The following is a 27650-nucleotide window of genomic DNA, read 5'->3' as shown; positions in this document are numbered from 1 at the left end:
TGTATCGATTTTACAGATCTGAACAAGGCTTGTCCGAAGGATGAATTCCCATTGCCTAGGATAGATTCTTTAGTTGATGCAGCAGCTTCTTCAGAGCTCATGAGTTTGTTAGACTGCTATTCAGGCTATCATCAAATCTGGATGAAGAAGGACGATGAGCCGAAGACTAGCTTCATAACTCCAAGTGGCACGTATTGCTATCTTCGGATGCCTGAGGGGCTCAAAAACGCTGGAGGAAGTTTTAGCAGAATGACTGCGAAGGTTCTCCAGTCTCAGATAGGCAGAAATGTGCTAACTTATGTTGATGACATCATTGTGAAAAGCACGAAACAGGAGAATCATATTGCTGATTTGCAGGAGACCTTCGCCAAATTCAGACAAGCTGGCTTAAAATTGAATCCAGAAAAATGTGTTTTTGGAGTAAAGAAGGGGAAATTTCTTGGATGTTTGGTTTCAACAAAGGGAATCGAAGCTAATCCAAGTAAAATCGAAGCTATACTTCGGATGGAGCCACCAACTACAAAAAAAGGGGCTCAAAGATTGACAGGAAGATTGGCATCTCTCAATAGATTCATATCCAGATCAGCAGAGAGAAACTTACCATTCTTCGAAGTGCTGAAGTCAGCCGAAGTCTTTCAATGGGGACCAATCCAGCAGAAGGCCTTCGAAGAGCTGAAGCAGTATTTAATAGATCTAACAACATTGACTCCACCAATGCCAGGGGCTCCTTTGTTATTATATGTGGCAGCTTCGCACTCAGCGATAAGTGCAGCGCTTGTCCAGGAGAAGCTTGATGGCCAGGTTAAAAAGCAGGTTCCAGTGTATTTTGTATCTGAAGTTCTTAGTATATCAAAGAAAAATTACACAGAATTGGAGAAGGTGTTGTATGCTGTTTTGATGGCATCCAGGAAGCTTCGGCACTACTTTCAAGCATATAATATTGTTGTTCCCTCTTCACAGCCGTTGAAGGACATTATGAGAAATAGAGAAGCTACTGGAAGGATTGGAAAATGGGCTGCAGAACTCAACGAATTCTGTATTGAATATGTTCATAGATCTTCGATTCAGTCTCAGGCATTAGCAGATTTCATTGCTGACTGGACGCCAGGGGCTCAGGAGGAAGAAACAAATAAAGATGCCGAAGCATGGACAGTGTTTTGCGACGGATCTTGGGGAACCTTCGGAGCAGGAGCGGCTGCTGTGTTGGTTTCACCTTCCAAGGTTAAAACTTGTTATGCGGCAAAGCTTGACTTTAGTTGCACAAATAACATTGCCGAGTACGAAGCCTTGCTTTTAGGTCTTCGGAAGTTAAAAGCAATGGGAATAAGAAAGGCCATACTTAAAACTGATTCCCAGATTGTTTCGGGTCATGTTGACAAGAGTTGCAAGGCTAAGGATCCGAAGCTTGAAAAATATCTGGATATGGTTCGAAGAGTTGAAACTTCCTTCGAAGGGTTTTCTGTCAAAAATATCCCTAGAGGACAAAATGAACATGCTGATTTGCTAGCTAAGTCAGCAGCACAGGGGCTGCCCTTACCTTCGGATGTATTCTTTGAAACAATAAAAGCTCCTTCGGTAGAACTTCTTGAAAGAGCAGTCCTCAACATATCTCCTGTTTATAGCGAGGATTGGAGAACTGAGATCATCTCCTATCTTCAGGGAAAATTCCTTTCAGATGACGAAGCTTATAACAGGAGGATAGAGGCAAGGGCTCGTCCATATGTCATGATAGAAGGAGAATTGTACAAGCATGGAGTTTGTGCTCCGCTACTCAAATGTTTATCCAGAACCGAAGGTATTGAGTTGATGAAAGAAATACATGCAGGCCTCTGCGGATCTCACATTGGATCCAGGCCATTGCTTGGAAAAATTTTCCGCCAAGGATTTTATTGGCCGAAGGCGGCTTCGGATGCAGCGGAGTTAGTTCAAAAGTGTGAAGGTTGTCAGAAATGTGCACGAGAACAAAAACAACCTTCGTCCTTAACACAACTCATACAACCCATTTGGCCATTGCAAAGGTGGGGCCTTGACTTGTTAGGTCCGTTACCACCGGCTCAAGGGAACCTAAGATATGTTGTAGTGGCGGTGGAATATTTTTCTAAGTGGATTGAGGCAAAGCCTTTAGCTACAATAACTTCGGCCACCGTCCAAAAGTTTTTCTGGCAGAATATTGTTTGTCGTTTCGGGGTACCAAAGGCTATCACTGTGGATAATGGAACACAGTTTGACTCCGAAGCTTTTAGGGATTTCTGTGATCAAATTGGTACGAAGATCCATTTTGCATCAGTCAGACATCCGGAGTCAAATGGACTTGTTGAAAGAGCCAATGGTATTATAATGACAGGAATAATGAAGTCAATTTTCAATCAACCAAGGGGAAAGTGGCCAGATCAGTTAACCAAAGTGGTGTGGAGCCATAATACAACAACATCAAGGTCTACCGGCTTTACCCCATTCAAGTTATTATTTGGTGACGAAGCAATAACTCCAGAAGAAGCTAAAACCGGATCAATAAGGGTAATAGCTTCGGCAGCATCAGGTTCCGAAGCTGATTATTCTGTGGAAAAAGATGCTTTAGAAGGGATCAGGTTGCAAGCCGTGGAAAACATCAACAAATATCAAGCCGAAACAATTAAATGGCGAGATAGAAAGGTTCGACTAAAGAATATTGAGCCAGGACACTTGGTGCTTCGGAGAGTGGCCAACCCAGAAACAGTGGGCAAGTTACAATTGAAATGGGATGGACCTTTCTTAGTAGCATCTTCGTCAAGACCCGGTTCATACAGATTGAAGGATATGGACGGCAACGACATTCCTAGATCTTGGAATGCGGGTGAGCTTCGGCGATATTATGTATAATTCGATGTAATTTTTCATATTTTTTATTTTTTATTTTTTCTTTCATGGCACCCTTTTCCTTTCCGAAGGGGGAGAAAGGTTTTTAATGGGGCCATCACGTGTAATTTTCTTTTTTAGTTCTATAAGAGCAAAATCCCCCAAAGAATGTAAATGTAAAAGCTGAGAACGCACCATCGAGTGCCAAAAAGTAAAGGCGAAGAAGCTCCAAAGTCGTTCCTAAGGGAATGCAGAGCTTACAGCGAAAAGTCAACGCTGATTCCGCCAAAAGTAAAGGCGAAGAAGCTCCAAAGTCGTTCCTAAGGGAATGCAGAGCTTACAGCGAAAAGTCAACGCTGATTCCGCCAAAAGTAAAGGCGAAGAAGCTCCAAAGTCGTTCCTAAGGGAATGCAGAGCTGAGGTGTGATTGTTCTTAAAATGGTTATGAATATGACTTCGGATACGTGTTTGGCCATGCATTTGCACATCACATTACATCATAACATTTGCATTCATAAACATTCATCTAGGCATAAGTAGGATAGTCATCTTCATGGCATAAATGGTTGCTTCAGCAAAAAGAGGAAAAAGAAGGGGAAGAAAGAGTTTCGTGCACAAAAAAGAGAGCTTCGGAAAAAAGGGAAAATGTTGTTCTCTATGCTTCGCTGCGTACGAAAAGAAGGGAAGGTGTTTTTTCGCCGACGGCTCAAAAAAGAAAAATTTCGTCCACATCAAAGCATTTCCTATACAGCAATGGGAGGGTAAGGATATATAATAAGGTATGAACAGAATTCATTAAAGACCTTCGGCATTGTTTACATTTACAAAAGTTACATTTACAAAAGCTCTCAAAAAGTTTCTCAAGCATTGTTTACAGTCTACTATCTAATCCCCAAGGAGCTTCGGCTTCGGCGGCTTCGGCATCATTTTTGACCTTCGACTTCAGCTTCGTCATCCTACATGAATAAGATCGTTGTAAGTCAAAATCGAGCTTACAAGAAAAGGTAAGCACAAGGTATGGTTTCTTACTGGTTCAAGGTGGCTACGAGCTTCGTCTCCTGCCTTTTCTCGCCCACCTTTTGTCCATATCATTTTTATAAATCTATTCGAGATACTTCGGGCAAGATCAGGAATGTCGTCCAGGATTGATGGCGACAAAGTGAAATTTGGCCTATTCACAATCCTTCCATGCTCGCAGCCAGCCTTCAGGAAAGCTGCAGCAGTGCCTCGAGAAGCCACCCAGGCACAGAAGTCACCATGCCCAACTATGACTTCGTTGAGCTCGTCAATCTCCCCCTCAATATGTTCGAAGGTTTTCGGTAGATCTTCAGCTGAGGGGGTGAATTTTTCACTACTAGCTCCAACTGAGTAAAAAATCTTTCTTAATCGTTGAATGCATTTGTTGCTAAATTCCAAGCATTTTTCTTGAAGACTTGTCAATAGTTTTCTCAATTCTGAATTTTGTTGAGCTTCGGCTTCAAGTTTTGTATTAAGCTCTAGCCTTTCTCGCTCGAACTGCTCAGACTGGCGGAGAAGCTTCGTGTTCAGTTCTGCTATTTTTGCTTCAGCTTCCGCCAATGAACCTTCGGCTGCCTGGAGCTCAAAATTCTTTTTCTCAATAGCATCCGATTGCTCCTTTATTCTGTTTTCCAAATTTTCAATTATAACTTCGTGCTTTTTATCTTCAAAATCTTGATGCATTTGCAAGGCTTTGCTCAACAGCATACTCTGCATGAAAACAATCTTCGTCAAACATGTTTTTATTATTAGAAACAATAAAGTTAAGGGACAAGTAGTTCACCTTGAAGTTAGAATAAAATAAACTACCAACGACATGTTGTCGTCGGTAGCGGCTGATGTCTGTTTCTAGCTTCGGGAAGCCGATACTCTTTGACAGAGTACCGATAATTTTTGCGCCCGTCTGATCTCGAATGCAATCTAGTTTTTCATCATCAATGCCTCCGAAGAGGAGTGCCCCAGGCTTGTATCCGCAGGATTTTGCATATTCTCTAAGTTCTTCTCTTTCAGTTTTTGACAGTTTTTCTCCAATTAAATTCTGGAACATGAAAGCTTCGTCTTTCGAAGCTTCATCAGCAATTTCTTTTCCTTTCCCCGACGCTGCGGTCACGGCCTCTTCGGCGGCGGTAGTAGCTTCTTCTGCAGCCATGTCTAGCAGTATTTGGTCAATATGTTCAATTGTGCTCTCCAGGTTCAAATCTTCAGCTGAAGCAGTTTCGGCAGCTGCGGCCTCCGAAGGTGCAATTTCAATATCTGTCTTCTCTGCAGCCGTTGGTGTTTTCTGGGCTGAAGCTCTTGGCGGCGTCTTGTCAATTACCTCTGTCACGGTAATAATTCTTTGTTTCTTTGCCTTGATTATTTTCTTCAATTTTTCGGGCTCCTTGTCCTTCTGAAAAAACTTTGTCAGTTGAGAGCCCAGTGGACTTAGCTTCGCAGGTAAAGATTCAGTCATTACCTTCAGAATTTCCTCAACGATGGCAGCAGAAGGTGATGCGGGGGTTTCTTCTGCTTCGGATATTTGTTGCTTCGGAGAGGAAATTTTCCTCTTCTTCGGAATTTTCTTCTTTAATGGTTCTTTTTCTTCATTCATGACCTCAGTTATCCTTTTTCTTTTTTGGCCCCCGGCACCTTTGTTCAGATTTTCATAATCAGGGTAATCAAAGCCTAAGGCGTCCAACACTCGATTTAGCCTACGCTTCGGACGGGTGCCGAAGGCAGCGGTCATCAATTGATCTTCTTTCTTGGAATAATTCCCAAGTATTTCATTGCACATTACCTCAATTGAATCTAGCCACTCTTGGCAGGGTGCTTTAAAGTACTTTTCAAATTTGAAATAGTAGGGTAAACGTACAAGTTCACCTTCTTTCTTTTCCCCCTGTAGCTTCGGCATTTCCCACTTTCTCAAACTAGGAAAAACTTTGAATGCTAAAAACTCTTGAACCAGGTCCCTTGTGCTGATATGCTCTGCAATAATTCTGAATTCACTTATTGCTTGTTGTGTTGGACCTTCGGGTGTCATGTTGCAGCGAGGTCGGGTTTCTCCGAAGATTAGTTCTAGCGGGCTTTGCACAAGCTTTTCCTTGTCGTCATCAACTTTGACGTAGAACCACTCTGATTTCCAGCCTGCTGCCCACTTGCTTCGGTAGCTAATTACCGGAAATTTTGTAGTTTTCCGATAGGCGAAGTTGTAACAACCAAAATTATCGTGCAGCCCATCCTTTCTAGCCTTTGTCTGATAATGCAACTCGTGAACCCGGCAAAAGCTGTCAGCAAATGGTTCCACTGCTTGACTTCGGAGTGCCCAGATATAAACAATAAGCCTAACAATAGCATTAGGGGTCAGCTGATGAAAATAGATGTCGAACCTCTTCAACACCTCTGCAATAATCCCATGTAGAGGGAACCTTAATCCAGCCTTTAAAAAGCTTTTGAAAATAACAATTTCATCTTTCTCCGGCTTTGGGGTAATCTCTTCTCCCCCGAAGCGCAAAAGCTTCTTCTGATTTTCAGTAAAAAAGCCCGATTCTACCATTTTGGACAGATCAGCCTTCGAAACAGTAGATTTCCCGAAGTCCAAGTGGCTCGGCTTGCTTGGCATGGCAATGCGATAATCATCTTCAGAGTCAGTTTCCTCAATTTCCTCTTCCTCTGCTTCAGCGATTGCTTGTTCTGCTTGTTCTGCATCATCATGAGGGATCTTCTCCGAAGTCACTAGCCCGGATCGTTGCATAGCTTCGGAGATGGGAACAGTCTCCGAAGCTTCAGTTTCGTCCCCCTCACGTTCAACCCTGGCGGTAGAACGTACTCTGGCCATTTAATTGTGAACTTGTGGAAATTTAACACTTTCTTCCTCCGAAGCAGGTTTCAAACTGGAGTTTCGTTAAAATTCCGACAGACAAGCTTCGGCGATGGTTAAAAATTTTGGCAGGAAAACAGTGCAAATAGCAATGAATGCTGTGGTAACTTCACACCTACTCGTCTGTTTATATAGTGTTGCAGGTAAGAAGGCGAGGCGTCAGATTTTTTACACCAGGTGGACACCCGCTTGCACTCGCTGCGCGGTGGACCGCAGGGACAAACAGTAACTCTGCAAGGTGGGACCGCTACGTGCTGGGAAATCGAATCGTTTCTCGGCAACGAGCTCAGGGAAGGTGTTTTTTAGACCTTCGGTGCTCCGAAGCTTAAGAGACTTTTTCACGGACCAAGCTCGTTACGAAAAACGATCTAGCACCGCGAAAGGGGCTACTGTTGGGTCTGTGCTTCGTCGCCGAAGGTCTTATAGAAAGAAGTGGTCCTCGGCTGAAGCTGTTTACATAAGATAGCCGAAGGTTCCTCTTCGTAAAGCTTCGGCATTACAAACCGACTTAAAGATAGAATGACCTTTTAGTCCATAAAGGTCTGAGTCAATGTTGTAAGCTTTTATAAGGGGCATATTTGTAATTCCTCACAGGCTGCGTCCTGTGCCTATAAATAGTGAACAGTATTCCGTTACTGTTCACGCATTCTAGTAACTGCAATCGCGCATTCTGAAATTCAATCTTTTGCCAAGGCAGAGGTATTATGGTATTCAATGATTAAATATATTAAGCAAATATAATGCAATCCGTCTATGAAATATTTACCTTTTTTGTACCTTTTATTTCATATCGTCTTGCGATGTCTATTGAAATCTTATTACGAAGATTTAAGCTTCGTAATTTTACTCTCATCAACCTTCGTCCAAGGTTCATTATCCTTAAGGGAATAATGTTTCGTGGACGAAGGACGTTAAAATTTAACACTTTATGTTGCCTTGTTCTTAATTCATAGTACTTGAGAACAAGTCTCCAACAAAGCCCATAGAGGGTGAGAATAGTTTATTTTGCTTTTTATGTTTTGCTCATGCTCATGATAGTACTGAGTCTATGATGCACTCTTGTAGAGTAGGTATATTTGATTCATTGATTGACTCTAGACAGCTAAGGCGTCGAGGCCAAGCATCTGTATCATCACAAACTTAAGATATGGAGATTGTTAGGCTACAAGAAGTGGTAAGGAAATAATAGGAGTATCAAAGGCAGCAAGCTAAACACGAAATGCAGCAAAACTAGTATTATGAAAATCTATTTGCCCAGCAGCAAGTTGTCCTCTCAGTAAGTTGAACTACTATATTATTCATAACAACTAGAAACTTGTATTGTTTAGTATTTGCTAAATACATGCTTGCATCTCATCTATAGCAAGTGGCACAACAAACAGGCATCTAGATGCCAGCCAACTCCTCAATTGAAATGGTTTCCTCCACACTAGGTATTTGTATATATGTGCATTCATGTGTGTTATATATTGAGAACTTAGCTAATCATAGTCTTTCAATGTAGCAAAACATAGCCAATTGTATCAAAGCTTAGACTATCAATGTAATAAAACTCTAGATGAATGTAGCAAACTAAGTGTTTAATACTAAATTTGTTTTCCAAGGTTTTGAAACCCCTCCTTTATGGATTGTAGCACTAGAAGATCAATCTAGGCAAGATGATGTCGCAGTTTTATGGGTGAACAACCTCTTCGCTAGTCATAGTCCAGCGGGACATGATGAGTAGCCCTAACCAATCATGTGGTGGATATTAGCGACGTGGCCATTGTGATCAACACTCTATGTTTTGAACTTTGTGAGTTCTATGTAGACATTTGGAGGATTCATAGGACTTGAATTTTTATTTGGAATGATGTTGAACTCTGTGCGATTTTGAATCATATTTGAATGATATGTGAATGTGATGTATATATGCATGAATGTGGCCGATATGTATTGAATTGGGGCTGAATCTGTTGTGTATATATTTGTATTGTAGTAATTAAGAAAAAAATAGGGAGGATTTAATTTACCTGTCATGCTATATTAATTATTTTTTATGGCTGTCGTTGTATGTAGAAGAGTAATACTTGATGGCTGCCATCGGAACCAGGTAACGGACAAAGTTAATACCATTATGCCTGACGACCACCTCACATCGTCGGACATAAGCGATGTGCACTAGTACAATTTGGCTCTATACAAGCGGTAGGCTTTTTACATCATAGGCGGTTCGGTTAGAAAACCGCCTGTGATGTCCCAGGCGGTTCAGTACGCCTGTGATGTAATAGTATCACAAGCGGTTTTTGTTTAGGACCGCCTGTGGTGCTTATCCTTTTCACAAACGGACCCTAAGAAAAAACCGCATGTGATTGTAAAAATATGAAAATATAATTTAAATTTGAAAATAATTTTAATTTTTAACAGAAATATGCAAATACAATTTAAATGAATTAATATTTAATTTTTAACAGAAATATGCAAATACAATTTAAATGAATTAATATTTAATTTTTAACAAAAATATGCAAATACAATTTAAATGAATTATAATAGCACACATAGATAACTAGAGAGATTTTAAATTTTAATTGGCAACCACAATTCATAGTCGATCATACATGATAACAAATACAATTTGATTCATACAATTTTTCATGAATTACCATTTTTCCGCATGTATGGCTTTAAGTTCTTATCAATTTTCTTTTCCACACGTTTGATTCTCTCTGGACCGTTAAAGACGAACATCTCTTCATACTTATTGTATTCCTCATCTTGGTCTCCCACATTCTCAACTCCAACAATTTTTTGCTTTCCAGAAATAACTACATGCATCTTCTCATCTGCTGGATCGAGTACATAGAACACTTGTGCAACACATTCAGCGAGAACCCACGGGTCATCTTTATATCCTACTTTCTTTAAGTCTACCAGTGTGAGTCCGTAGTTATCCACTATCACCCCCACGGGATGTTGTACCCATTGGCACTTAAATAAGGGTATTTTCATGCTTGGGCCATAATCAAGTTCCCATATTTCCTCTATGAATCCAAAATATGTGGTCTTCTGTCCATGTAGGTCAAAAGCATCGATACGAACACCGCTATTTTGTGCAACACTTTTCATGTCTTTTGATTTAGTGTAGAATATGTACCCATTGATGTCATATGCTTGCCATGATGTCACAAAACACGATGGCCCAGAAGCCAAATTCTTCATTGTTTTCTCTTCCAAAGAGTCTCCGAATGGGATGTTTTTGTCCATTAACCATTCGCTGAAACGATGTTTGTGCTCCCTCATGATCCAGTCCTCTGTGCGGTTCTGATTTTCTTTACGAAGCTCATCCAGGTGTTCCTCTATGTAAGGCTCGGCTATCGTGAGATGTTGTAGTACACTACCATGAGCATAATGTACTAGCTTGTAATCCTCAACGCGAAAAGTTTTCTTGCCCATTCTCCCTCTCCCACATACTTTACCCTCATGTTTAGATACAGGCACACCTATCATTGTTCCGTCACTGATGTAATCTATACAGCTCTCAATCACTTCTTCTGTAGTGTATCCCTCCATGATTGAACCCTCTGGGTGAGCGCGATTTCGCACATAACCTTTTAATACTCCCAGGTATCGCTCCAACTGAAACATATGATGTAAATATAGTGGCCCTAATATTTTTATCTGATCCACGAGATGTATGATTAGGTGTACTTGCATATCAAAAAGTGATGGAGGAAAACACATTTCAAGCTTGCACATAGTCTCGATGATGTATGCCTTTAGATAGTCCAAGTCTTCTAAAGCTATTACTTTTTGTGAAACCGCATTGAAAAAGTAACACAAGAGTGTGATGAGAACTTTGACATGCTCTGTTTTGAGGGCTCTTACCGCAATTGGGAGGAACACCGTCATCATCACATGGCAGTCATGAGAGTTGTAGCCAAATAGAGACAAGTCCTTCATCCTGACTAGTCTGCTGATATTGGATGAGAAACCTGTGGGCACTTTGACCCCACGCAAACATTTGCAAATCTTTGTTCTCTCCTCAACTGACAAGTTGTAGCTAGCTGGGGGGAGGTAAGGCTTCCCTTTGCCACTATCCACTGGATGAAGTTCCGGTCTGATTTGAAGATCTACTAGATCATTGCGTGATTTGAGTCCGTCTTTTGTCTTACTCGGCATGCCCAGCAAGGTTCCAATGATGCTGTCAAAAACATTTTTTGTTACATGCATCAAATCAATGCTGTGGCAAATTTCCATATCCTTCCAGTATGGGAGGTACTTGAAAAAAATTGATTGCTTCTTGAAAGTTGTGTAAGTTGAAGGGTCAGTTCTCTTTCTCTTTTCTCCTTTGTTTTTTCCCTTTCCGAATACAACATGAATGTTCTTTACAATTTCAAAAACAAGTTTCCCACTATAAGGCTTTGGTGCACCTTCACTTTCCAGTTGATTGTTAAATTCCGCTTTCATCTTTCGGTACTTATGATGCTTCATCAAGAACCGTCTGTGTCCCATGAACACCAACTTCTTGGATGATTTAAGGTACATGGAAGCAGTTCCATCGACGCACACTACACAACCATTCTTTCCTTTAGTCTTTTGCCCTGATAGTGTGGTGCCACCGGGAGAATCATGGATGGTAACAAATATAATTGCTCTTAAGTTGAAATACTCATGGCAATACTCATCCCATATTCTAACTCCTTCATTCCAGAGCTTTGTCATATCTTCCATAAGAGGTTCTAGGAACACATCAATATCAACACCAGCTGATTTCGGACCTTGAATAAGAATAGTCAACATAATGTACTTTCTTTTGTGACACAGCCATGATGGAAGGTTGTACATCGTTAAAGTCACGGGCCAGGTGCTATGTACACTTCTTTTTTCACCAAATGGATTCATTCCGTCTGTACCCAAAGCAAATCTTACATTTCTAGTTTCTTTGGCAAACTCGGGATACATAAGATCGAAATTTTTCCATTGTGATGCATCAGCAGGGTGTCGAATCTGTTTGTTATTCTGCTTGCGATTTTCAGCATGCCAACGCATAAGCTCAGCCTCCCTAGGATTTGAGAACAAACGTTTTAAGCGATCAATTACTGGAAGATACCACATCACCAAAGCTGGGTTCTTTGAATTCTTTTTCCCATCCATGTCATCAAACGTGTCATCGTCACTTTCAGGTCCAATAGTGGATTTCTTGTTTTTATTTTTCTTCGGGAATTTTTTTACACAGTCTTGATTGTAGCTCTTCTTGTATCGACTGACATTGCAAACTGGGCATCTTGATGCGTTCTCAAAATCGCCATGATACAGAATACAATGGTTCGGACATGCATGAATTTTTTGCACACCCAGAGCTATGGGAGATATAAGCTTCTTCGCTTTATAAGTGCTTGTTGGTAGTTTGTTGGGTTTTGGTAGTAATTGGGACAGAAAATTCAAAAGATCTGTGAAGCTAGTATCAGACCATCCGGCGCTAGCCTTCAACTTCAGAAGTTCTAGAACTGTACGCAGTGTAGTAAACTCTTTATCACAACCCTTTGATTCATCATATAAAGGTTCTTTTGAAGCACTTTCCAGTCCCTCCATTTTAGATAGCCCTTTCTGCGATCCCACAGAACTCAACATTTCTGGTTCCATATGGCGCAACATCTCTTCGCAATCAAATTCTTCAAAATCTTGATTAGCATCCACATTATCCACTTTACCATCAACTTTAAGATCTAAAATTCCGACAACTCTCTCGTCATTACCAGGCACTTCACACGGATCCAACTCACCATGTTCTGACCATATCGTGTAATTGTTTTTAAACCCTCTTTTTAGCAGATGTGATTGGATTACTCTTGTATCTCTCCAAGCTATCTTATTATCACAGTCGATGCACGGACATAATATCTCCTTGCTCTTTCGCAAATTCGCGTGCTTTTTGGCCGCTTCAATAAAGCTTCTCAAATTTCGAATATACAATGGATGTGGTCTTGGCACATTGTACATCCAACCTCGATCCATTACCTATCCTTATATTGATTAACATCAATAAAATCATTAATTAATTGAATTCATCCATAAAACATGAAACGAATTGATATGTATGAAAATAAAACAAACATTGCAACAATAGATACCTTGAGGTGAGACAATTGTGTTTTTAAAGAATCTTTAAACTAGATCAACTATTATAAGTCCAAATCTTGAATTCCAAAGCTTTTCTTCAAATCTGTTCTATATTACAAAATTGAGGCAAAAAATCGCATCAAAATGAGAAAGAAAACAAATTGAGATCATATATATGCATAAACTATTGAAATCAATCAATAAACTCAAAAACAAAACCTTCTCCCTGTAGATCTCAAAAAAACCCGCCGCCGCTACAGTGCTGTGAATTAGGGTTCTGCGAGTTAGGGTTCTGGAACCCGTCGGGGGCTAGCCCTTTTATAGTGTACACACATCACAGGCGGATATTTAGCAAAACCGCTTGTGATAGATAACATCACAGGCGGTTTTTTAGGTCGACCGCCTGTGAAGTTAATTTATCACAGGCGGTCGGAATTAACAACCGCCTGTGATGTTGTCTATCATAGGCGGTTTTGCTAAATATCCGCCTGGGATTCTTTACAATATAAAAGGTTCGTTGGTTGGCAGGAACCCTAACTCTTCCCGCCCGAGCTGACACAGTGCGCCGTCAGGCTGCCGCCATGTCCCCGTCCCCGAGCACGAACCCGAGCCACTGTCCCCGTCCCTGAGCTCGAGCGCCGCCGTCCCCGTCCCCGAGCCCGAGCGCCGCCGTCCCCTTCACCGAGCTCGAGCCCCGCCGTCCTCGTCCCCGAGCCCGAGCGCCGCCGTCCTCGAGCGCCCGAGCAACGCCGTCCCCGAGACCGAGCCCGAGCGCCGCTGTCCCCTTCACCGAGCCCGAGCGCCCGCCGTCCCCGAGCCCAAGCGCCGCCGTCACGGTCCCCGAGCCCGAAGCGCCGCCGTCCACGAGCTCTGTCTTCTTCCTCTCGATAAGGTCGAAGTTCAGGTTCCATTTCTTCTTCCCCGAGCTCTTAATTCAGTTCAGGTTCCATTGGCTACAAGCAAGCAATGTTCTACAAATTGTGTATATGCATTCTTATTGTGTATTTCATTGTGTATATTCTACAAGCAAGCAATGTTCTACAAATTGTGTATATGCTAAGCAGAATTGTGTATTTCATTGTGTATATTTCAGTTCAAGTACTTGGAGTATTTCATTGTGTATATTTCATAAGTGCATATTGACAAATTGTGTATATGCATTCTGCCCAATCGATGGCTATCCCTGATTATCAGTGCTTAGATTAAATGTTTGTCAATATGCTTATTGCTTATTGTTTGGTTATTGCTTATTGCTTATTGTTTGCATATTCATAAGTGCATATTTTCACTTACATATATTGTCAATATGCTTATTGCTTATTGTTTGGTTGTCAATTACTTCTTATATGCTTATTGCTTATTGTTTGCTTATAAGCAAGCAATGTTCTTCCCCGAGCTTATTGTTTGATTATCGAATGAAGTCTATTTTTAGTGTTTTTTGACTACCTATCTTTGTTTGATAATCATTAGGCCAAATGTGCTTATGGCCACATACATCATGGAAGTACATAGCCATGACAATGTTATTATCTCCCTATGTTATAAGACTTGTTCTTATCTCCCTTCTAAGTTTTTTGAATACCTATCTGTGCTTCCCAACCCTATGTTATAAGACTTGTTCTTATCTCCCATCTTTGACTTGTTCATAGCCATGACAATGTTATTTGGACCCTTCTTTTTGCCCTATAAGCCACATCCTTGTTTTCCCTCTGATCCCTGCCTTTGTTCTTTTGATTGTGAGACTTGGTCATTTTCAGTTTCAGAGATGGAAAAAGAGCCACTTGACATGGTTGAGACCTCAGTTAGAGTCATCGAGACACATGTTGACATCATTTGCAGTCTAGTGACTGATGGGGTTGTGGATACTAGTGAACCGGAATCAGTGTACACACTTAAGACCACTTTGTTTCAAATTGGAGATGTATGCGACATGCTTGAGAAGTGTGCTCTGTCCATCAAAAAGTATGCTGACTCCAAGAGGGCTAAAATTATTCAAGATGAAGCCCTGCAATATGCTGAAGATGATGAAGCTACAGATGATTTGGAGGAACTCCCAAGCCCAGATCTCCTTACTCAAGCCGACATATTGGAAAAATATTTTGGAATTGAGTATGATAGCGACCAGTCAAGGGGTTGTTGATGTTTAGTCCTAAACAACACGATATGAGTATCGTAGGTTTCACTCTTAGAGATAATGTATTTTGTATGAACCTCTTAGAGAGTGTCAAGTCAATGAACTATCTTCGAGTACTATTGGGAAGTGGATCTCTTTGATGTATTTTTTTTCTAGTGATATCGATGGTGCCGAGTAGCACCAAATTTGGACTTGTGTCCATATCTATAGATGCTAGTAGTTGAGCACTAGCGCCTACAATCTTGACTACCTCATCCCTATTCTCTGTTTGGGACTTATATGGAGAATGGCATCGGCGGAATGCCTGAATCGGGTCAGGAAGCAAGCTCGCAGATAGAAGTGCACTTTCCAATGCAGTTAGACAGAGAAGGCATGGCTGTGATGTTATAATGTTGAAGGACCCCAAGAAGAGATTAAGCCCTGTAGTCTACCACTTCCCGTTATTTGTGGGCTTCACCGATGGCTGGAAACATTTGGTGATAGCAAACGACCTTCGGGCTGAAGACGTCTGCGAGCTTGTTAAGGGGCCAGACGATGGTGAGCCGGTGTACTATGTCCGGATGTGTGGTCACAAAATTTAAAGCCGTCCCGGCTTCATGTGTGTGCTTCTCTTCTCTTAGGTGGGGTGCTAAGTGATCTTAGTAGTCGACATAAGAGAAGAGAAGCGCATAGATGAAGCCAGGGCAGCTTTAAATTTTGTGACCACACATCCGGACAGAGTACACCGGCTCACCATCGTCTGGCCCCTTAACAAGCTCGCAGACGTCCCCAGCCCGAAGGTCGTTTGATGTCACCAAATGTTTCTCGCCCTCGGTGAAGCCCACAAATAACGGGCAGTGGTGGACGACAGGGCATAATCTCATCTTGGGGTCCTTCAGCATTATAACATCACAGCCATGCCTTCTCTGTCTACTGCATTGGGAAGTGCACTTCTATCTGCTCCGTGCTTCCCGGCCCGATCCTGCCCCGGAGGCGGGTTTGGGCTCGATTTCTTTTGAATCACCTTTTCTCCAAGTTCCCTTATTGATGGAACCAGTATATCAGACTAACAGTATATCCCTTTATCGATGGAACCAGCTTGAATGGCAGACAACGAGCAGCCTAGTATGGATGTGGTCTGCACCGGTGCGTCTAACAAAGTTGATGAAGACGCGACCAAACTTGAATGGCAGACAACGAGCAGCTCCGGTGAAGGGAGCGGGGAGGATAGTTCTAGTGACGACAATCCTTGTACTCCTATACCTCCAAGGAAGAAAAAAACATCAGATGAGCTTGATGCCGACTATATTCCCAACGATGAAGAGGTAAATAGAAATATGCCGACTATATTCTAAAATAATGTTCATATATGAAAGGCCATTAATTGTTTCAATATATAGATTTCAAATGAAGAGAAGAAAGAGGATGCATGTTCTACACGAAACACGGAGGATGCTCCGATGCCTGAATCATCCGTTTCACATAAGTGGAAACGAGGGCGACGAGGTCCGAATCAGATGAAAGAAGGTGCAGTTATGTACGTAACAAAACTAAATGCAGAGGGGTTTCCTGAAGAACCACTTGACGTGGTTACAAAGTTTCGAAATTCCTGCGGGTCTACTGTTAGAGATATAGTGCCAATCACACTTCAAAAATGGAAGGATTTAGATGAAGACACCCGCAATAAGCTATGGGCTAAGTTGTCTGAGTCATTCAAGTTCCCAAAAGGCACAGAGGATGCAGTAAGGAAGTCGATGCTCTCTGCTATGGCCAAGATGTTTCGTGGGTGGAAGGCCGAGATGAATAGGGAATTTGTTAAAAAGAATAAGGTTCCTCCGCCCAAGAAAATGGGGAAAATCACTCAAGCTCAGTGGGAGGAATTTGTTCGTCAGAAGACCGAACTGAAAGCCAAAGAACTGGGCGAAACTAATTCTCAGAGAGCGAAGATGAACAAACACCCCCATCGCCTGGGGTCAACCGGATATCACCATAAAGTTGTGCAGTGGAACAGGATAATCGAGGAAGCTATAGCTAACGGCACTTTGGACCCAATATTAAAAGATATCGATGAGCGAGCTATTCGTTGGATCTTAGGTCGGGCAGGTTTGAGTGAGGACGGCAAACTTTTGCATCCAGAATTGGTAGGCGAAGTTTCGAAAAAAATTCAAGAATATGCAGATAAGAGAAAAAAAGGAGAATTTAAGCCTCAGAGGGAGAATGACATACTAACTGCAGCACTAGGCAATCCTGAACACACTGGACGGGCTCGGGGAATCTCTTCTAAGATTTCCTGGAGAGAGGCGTTTCCAGAGTATGTGTCGTCATATAGGAAACACGAGAAGTCGAAAAGGACCCTTGAAGAGACTATTGATGAAAGGGTACAAAAGGCTATTAATGACGTGATGAACAAAATGAAGAAAACAGAATGCATAACATTTGAACTCAAGCCAAGCCACATGAGTCCACCTATAGTCCCTAGCAGCGTAGGATCTGTGCAAGACTTGACCAAGTACCCTGTAGACGATATTGTTGAGGACAAGCCTTGCTTTCTTCATATTCCAATCAATCGATCTGGGACAAAAACAAAGCAAGCTGCTACTGGTTTGGTAAAACCAGGACTTGTTAACTACAAGGATAATCCTGTCCCGCCACACTATGTTGTGGTCCAAGTTCTAGAAATCACAGACAGTGGTTGTGAAGATTGGGAGATAGATTTTCCAGTTGAGGGGATCATAACTTTGTAGGAGGAAATGAACGAGTTGGTCCTTTGGCATCGACGCGACATCAAGTTGGGTGATGAGTTGAATTCAACACCAATGCAACAAAAAGATAGTTCAATCATTCCACACCCCATGGTGCAGGAAAATATGACACCGACCTCCAAAAAAATCGTTGAAACAATCATATCACCTCTTGCGAAGGAACTCGACGAGGGGGACGTAGACAAAATTGTTCCTCAGAATGTCGACGTCAACATCAAAAAGGAACCAAAGGTTGGCACCAATGTTGAAGGGCCAACTATTTCAAAGAAAATTCATAAGCGAATCGCCACTGACGATGTCAAGAAACCGTCAGAATCAGTGTCACGCTACCTGCATAAATTGCAGAGAGTTATGACAAATCAATCAAAAGCGGAATCAGCATCTCATGGAGTAGGCACACGGTCCCAAATAGACAATTTCGAAGTATGGGAAGAAGATGGAATGATTCATACTCGAGAATCATTACGTCTTAAAACCAATATCTCGATATACAAGAAGGAGGATGTTCCTCCAAAATTTGTGAATGGGAGGCCGTTCTTGACGACGGTGCAACTTTCTAAGTTGTCGACTCCGGAGATTAGAATGCATGAGTGGTACATGGTGGCTAGCAACAAATACAAACTCGAGGACTTCACATTTGTTGTGCCAGAAGATGCATTTTGGAGCAATGATCATATAGATCCTGTGCGGCATTTATTCTTTGACGATCTCTGGTCGTTGTACCACCGACAAAGGATGGAAACCAACTACTTAACCCTCTTTTGCTTGTAAGTACCTCTAAACTTTCAGATTTGTTAGTTTTGTACACGCACACATAAACGAGAGTCTAACGATTAACACTATTACACGTAGGATGCAATACATGGATGATAAGAAGAAACAACTTAAGACAGGGTTTCTTGACCCGTTGATGATATCCCAAGCTCGCTACAAAGTAGTTGCTCGGAGGCATGGAGAAGAATACAAAGACTTGGACGATGCTGAATTTGAGAAAGCCGTCAAACAGAATCAGAGAAAGAAAATGAAGGTAATGGCGGCATACATTGGACGAGCCATGTATAATCATGTACAACATGGTAAGGACTTAATAATAGCTCCGCACCACTTTAAGTAAGTTATCGACATGGTTTAATTTTGAACTATAAATTATGGCAATCGTGATCTTAACATGTGTTTTCGTCTATGTCTATATAGTGACCACTACATTTGTATCATGATCTTTCCAAAGGATGGTAAAGTCGTGGTCTTCGACTCACTGAGAATGGAAAAGGCTACGTATAATGACTTCTTGAAGATTTTAGAGAAGTATGATTATTATTGCACACTTGTACTTATTACAACTTAACAAATGTATTCTTAATCTCACAATGCTATTCTTATATGCAGTGCATACCGTTTTTATTGGAAAGATCTTGGCGGCGAACATCCAGAGGACAAGCCTAATTTGTCAATATCATTATTTCCATATGGTGACAAACAACCTCCGGGTACTGTCCTGTGCGGTTATTATGTATGTGAATGGTGTCGTGTCACCTTCCATTACATGGTCAATCGTGAGGATGTAAGTTCGCTATTATTGTCTATGTTGCAATTTTTATGTTATATTGTTGCTCATCACATTACTCTTAGCACTGCTTGTTTTTTGCTTTCATTGCAGGTTCCTAAATCCAAGATCAATGCTGAATGGTTAGAAAGAGATATGGTTTCCGTCGGCGTGGCTAAGGTTGTAAGAGACTTGCTTTATTTTATGCGCCGTGAAGTTCTTCATCAACAAGGGCTATTCTACAATACAAATGGAAATTTGCAACAATTCCCAGAACTAAGTTTGTACACAATATCACACAGTGTTTAGGTCTTTAGTTAGGAACTTTAGATGTTTAGTTGTCTATGGAACTTTGAGATGTTTAGTTGTCTATGGAACTTGATATGTGTATAAATCTGTGTATGACGATGGAACTTGATATGTGGATGAATCTGTGTATTATGGAACTTGATATGTATAAATCTGTGTATGCAATCTGTGTGAATCTGTGTATGAAATTTGTGTTTGAAAATTCTGTATATGAATCTGTATATTAAAAACCATCTGTGATTTATATTGTATGCAGTCGGACTTATATTAAAAACCGCCTGTGATGTGTGGCTAACACAAGCGGCTAGGATAAGAAACCGCATGTGATGTCTGTCTATCACAGGCGGTTCCTTTGAACTGGACCGCCTGTAATATGTGCTTTTCACAGGCGGTTTTTTATTGACCGCCTGTGATGTTATTTTACATCACAGGCGGTGCACCACAAGCGGTTCCTGGAACCGCCTGTGAAGAGGCGAACCAAACCGTCTGTACAGAAGTTTGCTGTAGTAGTGGTGGGACCCATTAGATGGCGTTATCGCCGACGATCGTCAGTGACTATCATAAATAAGCTAACGCCAATGGTAACCATCGGAAATAATTCGATTTTCAACTGCTTAATACCGACGAACGACCATTGTGAGAGATAGGGTCTAAATCATCGAAAATAATCTATTTCTGATGGTTATTAGCTTATATCTGGCGGTTTAAGCGTAGGAATTTATGTGGTTTACTACAGTGATTGAGATAAAGAGTTGTTGGGAAGCATTTATCCTAACCTTGGGACCGCTGCATGAAATTTAGTTGACATTGTATTCTCAAATGAAATAGTAGAAAGGTGGAAAAGAAGTAATACTTTGAACTTACTCCGCCGCCTCCGACTAGCTGCTTTAAGCTATTTTTCTAGTTTTTTTTCTCCCAAGCAAAAACTACGGCAGTACGGCGTATGGACCATAATACCTCCTTTACGTTAACATCGGCAGACATTGCCTTTTGAGTTGTCATGCAATCACTACAACCACATCCCTCTTCGAATAATTTAGCATGAACATACATTGTTTACTCATACGTACGTAAAATCATATACACACATGCATTATATTGGGTTTCTTATTTACATCACATAATAGTCTCAATCTTCATCAATAATGTCGTGGACAATCTGAAGCCAAATTTCTCTGAAAACCTCCACTATAACGCCATGGTACTCCATCGAGTTGAGGGACAAGTAGCACTCAAGAAGCTCCTGCAGATCCTCCGGCGCGCTCATGTCGTTCTCGACGATCATCTGCACCATGCTCTCCTTGAAATCCCTGAGCGGATCTGCCGACGCCTTCACGACGGCGAAGCTCCTCCTAGCAGCGGTTCTCCGCCGGCCACCACCAATAGCACTGCCCGTAGTACTGATGCCACCGGCGCCATTGGGAGCAGGCGGCAACCTTCTGCTCCTCAGCCTCGGCGAGCTCGGGCTTGTTCCGCTTATAGATCCGGTGAGCACTGCCCTTGTGCGGATCGGACGTAGCTGCAAGTCTTGGAACTCGTGCTTGGATTCGATGACCATGGTGCGGCTTGCTGGGCGGCGGCGGTGGTGATCTGTGGGGAATTGGATGTCTGATGCCTTTGTGTTAAGACGATGGAGGGTGGAGGTGGAGGTGGAGGGGTGTAGCTTCTCAAGTGACGTACTATGCGTTGTGTTCAGGTAGTAGCAGTAGGATCTGTGTGGTGATACTGGAAGAAGCGGTTTGGGACTGATGGCTCCATGGTAGTAGTGGCTTGTTGATCTCTTAGACCACGTTCTTGTTGTTTGCCTGTTTCTTGTGCTTGCTGGCCTGGGTTTCTTCATGTCCCTCAGCTTGTAGAACCAAGAGTTAGGCATGAGATGGGATAGTTTGAACCTGTGATGGTTGCTCATCTCTCTCTCTCTCTTTGTGTCCCTCTCTCGATCAGTATGGTTTGATGTGCACCATGGAGCATTACATGGGAGGGGAGGGCTGCTGTGTCGATCGTCTCTATATATACCAGAGCGGCAATAAATATAATGGGAGGTGCATGATTTTGAGCCAAGTATATGTACACAATTCCATGCACGCGCTACAAGTGGCAGAATAATTAATTCTGTTCACTTCGGATTAAAGTCAGCTATTTGGACGGTTACAGCCACAATTTATAGGGACAAAAACACTGTAGAAAAAATAGAGATTATCAAGATCATCTTATGTGTAGCATAGCTAGCTAGTAGTACACCACCATTTGAGTAGGAAGAAGTCTTTTCAATTGACAACCAATTCGAAGCTAGCAGCACCTTTGGAAACCGCTTTCGGTATGTCGTACCTGTTCAGTCATTATGACTTTGTAGTTGAAATGATGTAGAAACATCTTCCATGATTATGAAACGGATATATACAGTTAATTTGGAGAAGTAGCAGAAAAGTACGTCTTTGGTAGCTTCAAAGCGGCTAAGAGAAATCAAGTGTCGTGTCGGAGAATATGGTCCTGTGGTACGGTTGATTGCTTCGTGTCAAATAAAAGGATATAGATAATATGCTTGTTTAAGGTGGGGCCAGCAACGCGTGTAAATTTGCACTCTGTGTTCTAGCTTAAAGCCAGCTCTATAGCTAATACTCATTACCCTCTATTTTTAGTGCACTGCCACCTTATTAACCTTTTTGCCTCAAGAACAACTTTACAGCAAAGCACAAGAATATTCCCTCGCTTTTTGCAAACAACTTTAATTTAGAGCACTGCCGCCTTAATTTAGTAGTTCTGTTGCCTTGTGGGAACTTTATTTTTCTGTACGGAGTTCGCTCGTTTCTCTTTACCATTAAATAAATGAAAAGGGGAACAGTTTAATCTCTACAACTATTAAGACTCATCTGTAGACTGCCCCCGCTCTCCCCTCACTCCCGCGGCTCCCCCGCGCACACGCCTAACTACCCCGCCGAGGATCCCGACGCTCGCCCCCAGTCAGCCATGATTCCCAGCCGAGCATCCCGTCGCCCGCCCCCGGCCCCGCCTCCGCCCGCCCGCCCGCCAGCCGGAAACCCCACCGCGATCTCTCTGCAATCCACCCGCCCGTCAGCCGGAAACCCAGCCGCGAACCCCGACGCACCTCGTTGTGATGCCTGCCTGCCTCGCTGTGATGCTCGGAGAGGTTTTCGGCCGATCAATCCGCCGTCAGCAATGGCGGCCGCGCACACCCCGATCAATCCGTCGTCGCAACCGCACCCGCAGCCCACCCCCCCAAACGCCGCCATGGATGGCGGCTGCATCCTCTTCTCGCTCGATCTGTGCTCGCTCCATCCGCGCAGGCCAGCCGCATGCCCCATCAAGCCCTCGGAGACACCGCCATCTACCCCTCGCCCACCTACCTCCCGACCTCAAGCATAGACATCCATGCCACCGTCGCCAAGGCCGCTGAGCTGCACGCGGCGCTCCTCCAGGGCGGCAGCGCCGCCGCGTCCATTGTTGGGGCATACGCCAGCGCTAGGCGGAGCCTCGCTCTCATCTGCCTACAGCCGGCCGCGTCGTGGGTGCCAACGATCACCAGGTCAGGCCTCCTGGCCATGGCCATCGTGGACTACCCCGTGTTTGCCCTGGTAAGCAGACCGACAAGCCTCTGAAACTTCTTGCACCCACATTTGTTTCTCTGTCTGCTTGTTTCTCGGTACTAGAAGCAATTATTTGTATCATTATATGTCAAAACCCAAAAGGTGCGTCATTTGCCGCTGGATCCGCATGCTCTCCCCTGTTGTGCCGGTGTTTTTGCATATTTAGATAATTGCGACAATGTTCTTTTGAGAGCGAGGTTAACTTGGATTTCGAGGCGTAAGTTCCAGTTCAGTAGGTGGAGTCATGCTACAAGCCCATAAAAGCACAAACGGGCACTCGATTGCATTTCATTTTACTGAAGGAATGCTGTTGGTCGATCAACCTCTGTTGTCTAGGTGTTTCCTGCAACTCCCAACTAGATAGAGAAAAAAAATCAAGGAATTGTGAAGATAATGGTCAGTCAGCTGTGAAAGATGTGGTGCAAGGCCTGGTGGATGATGATCTTGTCTTGAAGGACAAAATCATCATGCCCCCGTGACGCAACATGGTAGGGAGGCCAAGTGTGAGAATGATGTTTTTTCTATCCATGTGAGTGACGTTGCTGAAAAGTTGAAGATCAAGCTTCATGGTGAAAAAGACGTCATGGCTGCATTGTGCGGCGTTATGAAGAGCTCAAGATACTGGCAGTGGATTGCCAACTCGAGCTAACAAGACACTCATCTACACAGCCACCTATACAGGCTAATTGTGAGTCGTGTGATCAACTGATCATAACATGGAGGACAGGTTCCATTTCCATGCATGTGGTTCTTGCCAATGCAGCTGCTCTCAGATTTGAAATGCACAAGTACATACTTACCTTGCCTGCAGAGGATGATATCAGTGGACAGGAAACTAACTACATTGTTTCTTCTCCATTTTACAAGGAAGGAACAAGCATTAGGCGACGACCGTCTCGACTGCGGGAGAGGGGAGTGCCCCTCGAGTATCCGCAGGTCTGTTTGGTAACTGTGCTGTTTCCTGCTTTCTGTTATTCATCAGAGATCATATGGTTAAATGGCATGCGTATACAGAATCGAAGATATCATGAGAAATTATTTTGTTTTATTTATGTTCTCCATTTGTATGCTTTTTTTGTTTCGTCGCTGTAAAAGTGTGTCCAATTTTAGTACCCTGTCTCTGATATATATGAACTATTTCATCCATTCATCAATTCAGGGATCCAACACTTGGACACCGACATTCGCATAACTAGGAACATCGACCGGGGGGAAAAGTAAGGAAAGCTGTGCTGGTGTAGGAAGCAACAAAAAATCAGATCCGTTCTAGCTCTGTTCATTTTTATTCTTTTTTCTCTTGGGAACTTCATGTACATATATATATATAATAGTTCATCAGGAGCCACAGGCCAAGCGGCGAGACGAGGCGGTTTGGAACCGCCATGGCAGCGGCAGCCGCCGACTTCCGATCCCGCCGCAGCTGCGGCCGCCATGTCCACCTGTACCCACTCCACCTGTGCCCACTGGTTCGTTCTTGGCTCCGAATTTCTTTCCCATCCATCTCCCTTGTGCTTCCTGGTCCCTTGCTGTACATGGGTCACCGTGTATGTGATGCGCTTGAACTGGTAGGCTTCTAAGTGAGACTTGTCTGCATTCTGCTCTTCGAAAGCCATCATATCCTCTGTAGCAGTCCCTGGTTGAAGGTTGGTTTCATATTTACTTCCTTGATTAGCACCATTGCAGCTTATAGAAAGTAAAACACTGGCTGATGGCAAAGTCAGATCCCCATGAATATGGTCCTTTTCCACTGACCCAATATTTGTAGAGACAAATGGGATGATTCCACCAGGCTCATGAAATGAACTCACGATATACCTCCTCATCTAGGATGAGTTGATCCTTAAACCAAACACCCCTAATACTATCTATGCCTAGATCTGCCATGATTTTTTATTCAAGCTACGAAACAAATTACAAACCATAATATTGTTTTCCTGATAGTTTATCCTTTTACATCACTAAACTTGATATTTCATTACAGAATGGAGTTCATTCCCTCTGTCCAGCTGTATGGTCAAAATATAGGAGATGGTCAATGGTACTTGTTTTTCTTGCTAAAACTCTCAATGCGAATGTGAATGATGTCAAATTGAGACATGACCTAAATCGAACATATCCTATCTGTATTAGCTCGTGAATGATAGCCTTTTGGTGTGGGTATGCCACAACTCTACATTGCAGCTAGAGATGGCAGAGGAATGCCTTCTTCAAGCAAAGGACTTAAGTGGCTTGTTGCTACTGTACTCATCTCTTGGAGATGCTGAAGGAATTGAAAAGCTTGCTTCTTTGGCAAAAGAACACGGAAAAAACAATGTTGCTTTCCTCTGCCTTTTTATGCTTGGTAAAGTTGAAGATTGCATACAATTGCTTGTAGACAGGTAAATCTTGTTTGCTGTGATTAAATCCTTGTTTTGGTGCTCTTCCTTTGAGAACTAAACATTATCTTGTGTATTCTGCAGTAACCGTATACCTGAAGCTGCATTACTGGCACGTTAATATCTTCCTAGCAAAGTACTAGAGATAGTGGCAATTTGGAGAGACGACCTGAGTAAAGTAATTTCTTAATGTTCTCATCTTAAGTCTTCTTTCTGAAAAGTGTCGTGTCATTAGAAAAACTGCATGCTATTATCTTATTCTTTTTGTCTGTATGCAGATTAATCCAAAAGCTGCAGAGTCTCTAGCAGATCCTTCTGAATATCCAAATCTATTTGAAGACTGGCAGGTTGCTCTAACTGTAGAAAAAAGTGTTGCGTCTCAGAGGTACACAGTATCACACAAACTACTACATTTTGTTCTAGAATATTGCTTACCAGAAGTTAAAAAAATACATTGAATCTCAGAAACTTCTTATTAAATCCAAGGAGTAATGTACTAATATTTCATTGCATCTGCTCTGAGAACTGAGTCCTGACCACCTCACAGTTTTTGACCAAGTAAAAATTTTGCAATAACATGTCTATGTGCAGGGGCAATTATCTTCCTGCTGACCAGTATGATGCTAGGGTCCCCCTGGACACTGTGTTCACAGCTTCAGTTATGAAGATGTATCTCAAGGTTTTCAACTTCTTGTGGATGCAAAGTGAGCTTTGTTCTGGAAACTCAATTTTTTATACAACATCTTCTATACCTTTTAAAACTGGATGCCTTTTCCTACTTTGTTCAGTATGAATCACCAGAAGTGCTGGCAAATGAATGCCGGCGCCCCTTGTGTCCAGCTCCCCTGTTCGATGGGCTTCATGCCCAGTTTCTTCTGCTGCTTCCGTTCTACTTGTCGAGGCATCACCTCCAAGATGAAGCTGCCACCGTTCCATGTCGAGGCGCACACCTTGAGTATCAGGAACACCACGTGCATCCGGTAGGACAGGAATATAGGGACCGTTAGGGCCATTGTTGCCACTGTGAACAGCGCCTGGAGCAGTATGTACATGACCTGCCGGTTCCGGTCACCCAGCAGTCCGCTCAGCCTCCACCAGATGTTGTTTGCTTTCTGTGCTTTCTTTGAGAGCTCTCTGACAAACCGTTCATAAGATAAACATTGAGTTTTATGTTTTTTCATCGGAACATTTGGTTCTATGTTGGGATCAAGGATATTCGGGATTCGGGAATACCAACAGTTACTCGAACCAGTAGGAAACAAGGACTCATGAACCCAGGAAATGCAAGTGGGCAAAATGCAAAACAGAAGGCACACAACGCATGACAAGAGTTTTTGTATACAAATTCAGAATCTAACTCAACCATCCAAAGTACATTAATGTAAATGAGACAATCATTACTGCAAGGAACTATATTTTTTTCCTTGTTGGTTGGGAGCCAGCAAGCAACTTGGAGAAGGCCTCAACACTACCCTTGATGCTTGAGAGCAGCGTAAGCATTGTTACGACTTTGTATCCAGTAATATCAGTCTCCATATGTGATTACATCAAGGCCAGGGATCTCAGGAACTCAGTCACCGGGTTCATCTATGTCTCCCTCCCTGGTTTAATGCCTTTTCCGTGTTTATTCTAATTACCTAGCGTACGTAAATTTGTGGTGTGCGTACATGTGCATAGTGTTTGGGTGGTTCCCTTTGTATCCTTTCCCTTCTTTAAATGATGATACACGACTCTCTCGCGTGTTCTGGAAACTCAATTTTTTATACAACATCTTCTATACCTTTTAAAACTGGATGCCTTTTCCTACTTTGTTCAGTATGAATCACCAGAAGTGCTGGCAAATGAATGACCCGGTCCTGATAATACTGTTAGCCCCTTTTTTCAGCATCCAAATTTTTTTACTCTTCTTAATTTAGTAATAGCATCTCCCTATCTGTTGACAGACTGCTTCCTTGTATAGGTGATGTTTCATCTTTCATCCATCCCATGTACATATGTTCAAGATGGCGCCATTGGTTCCTCGGCAGAATGGGATGCAAAGGTTCGAAGCATTAGTGATAACCCCTATGCTATTATGTTACTGTCCAATGTCCTTTGGAAAATACCAGATCGCGCCATTTCCCATGACACAT

At 42.6% G+C, this 27650-nt stretch overlaps 1 protein-coding gene and 1 pseudogene across 1 annotated transcript; one reads left to right on the top strand and one right to left on the bottom strand.

The window, feature by feature from the left end:
- Positions 1–20568: 20568 nt before the first annotated feature.
- LOC100285465 (uncharacterized) lies at positions 20569–21516 on the bottom strand. Its single transcript, NM_001158358.2, has one exon. It carries the CDS (start codon positions 21445–21447, stop codon positions 20668–20670), a length of 780 nt encoding a protein of 259 aa, NP_001151830.2. The 5' UTR covers positions 21448–21516; the 3' UTR covers positions 20569–20667.
- Positions 21517–25303: 3787 nt separating this feature from the next.
- LOC103637098 (coatomer subunit beta'-1-like) lies at positions 25304–26507 on the top strand (annotated as a pseudogene).
- Positions 26508–27650: the final 1143 nt, after the last annotated feature.

Source organism: Zea mays, chromosome 8 (genome assembly GCF_902167145.1).
Source record: "Zea mays cultivar B73 chromosome 8, Zm-B73-REFERENCE-NAM-5.0, whole genome shotgun sequence".
NCBI lineage: Eukaryota > Viridiplantae > Streptophyta > Magnoliopsida > Poales > Poaceae > Zea > Zea mays.
The sequence above is the reverse complement of the archived record's forward strand: the minus strand, read 5'-3'. Positions and strand labels throughout refer to the sequence as shown.

What these genes read in the sequence shown, in the direction of transcription:
- LOC100285465 (NM_001158358.2), bottom strand. Translation starts at nt 21,447, where the DNA reads ATGAGCAACCATCACAGGTTCAAACTATCCCATCTCATGCCTAACTCT.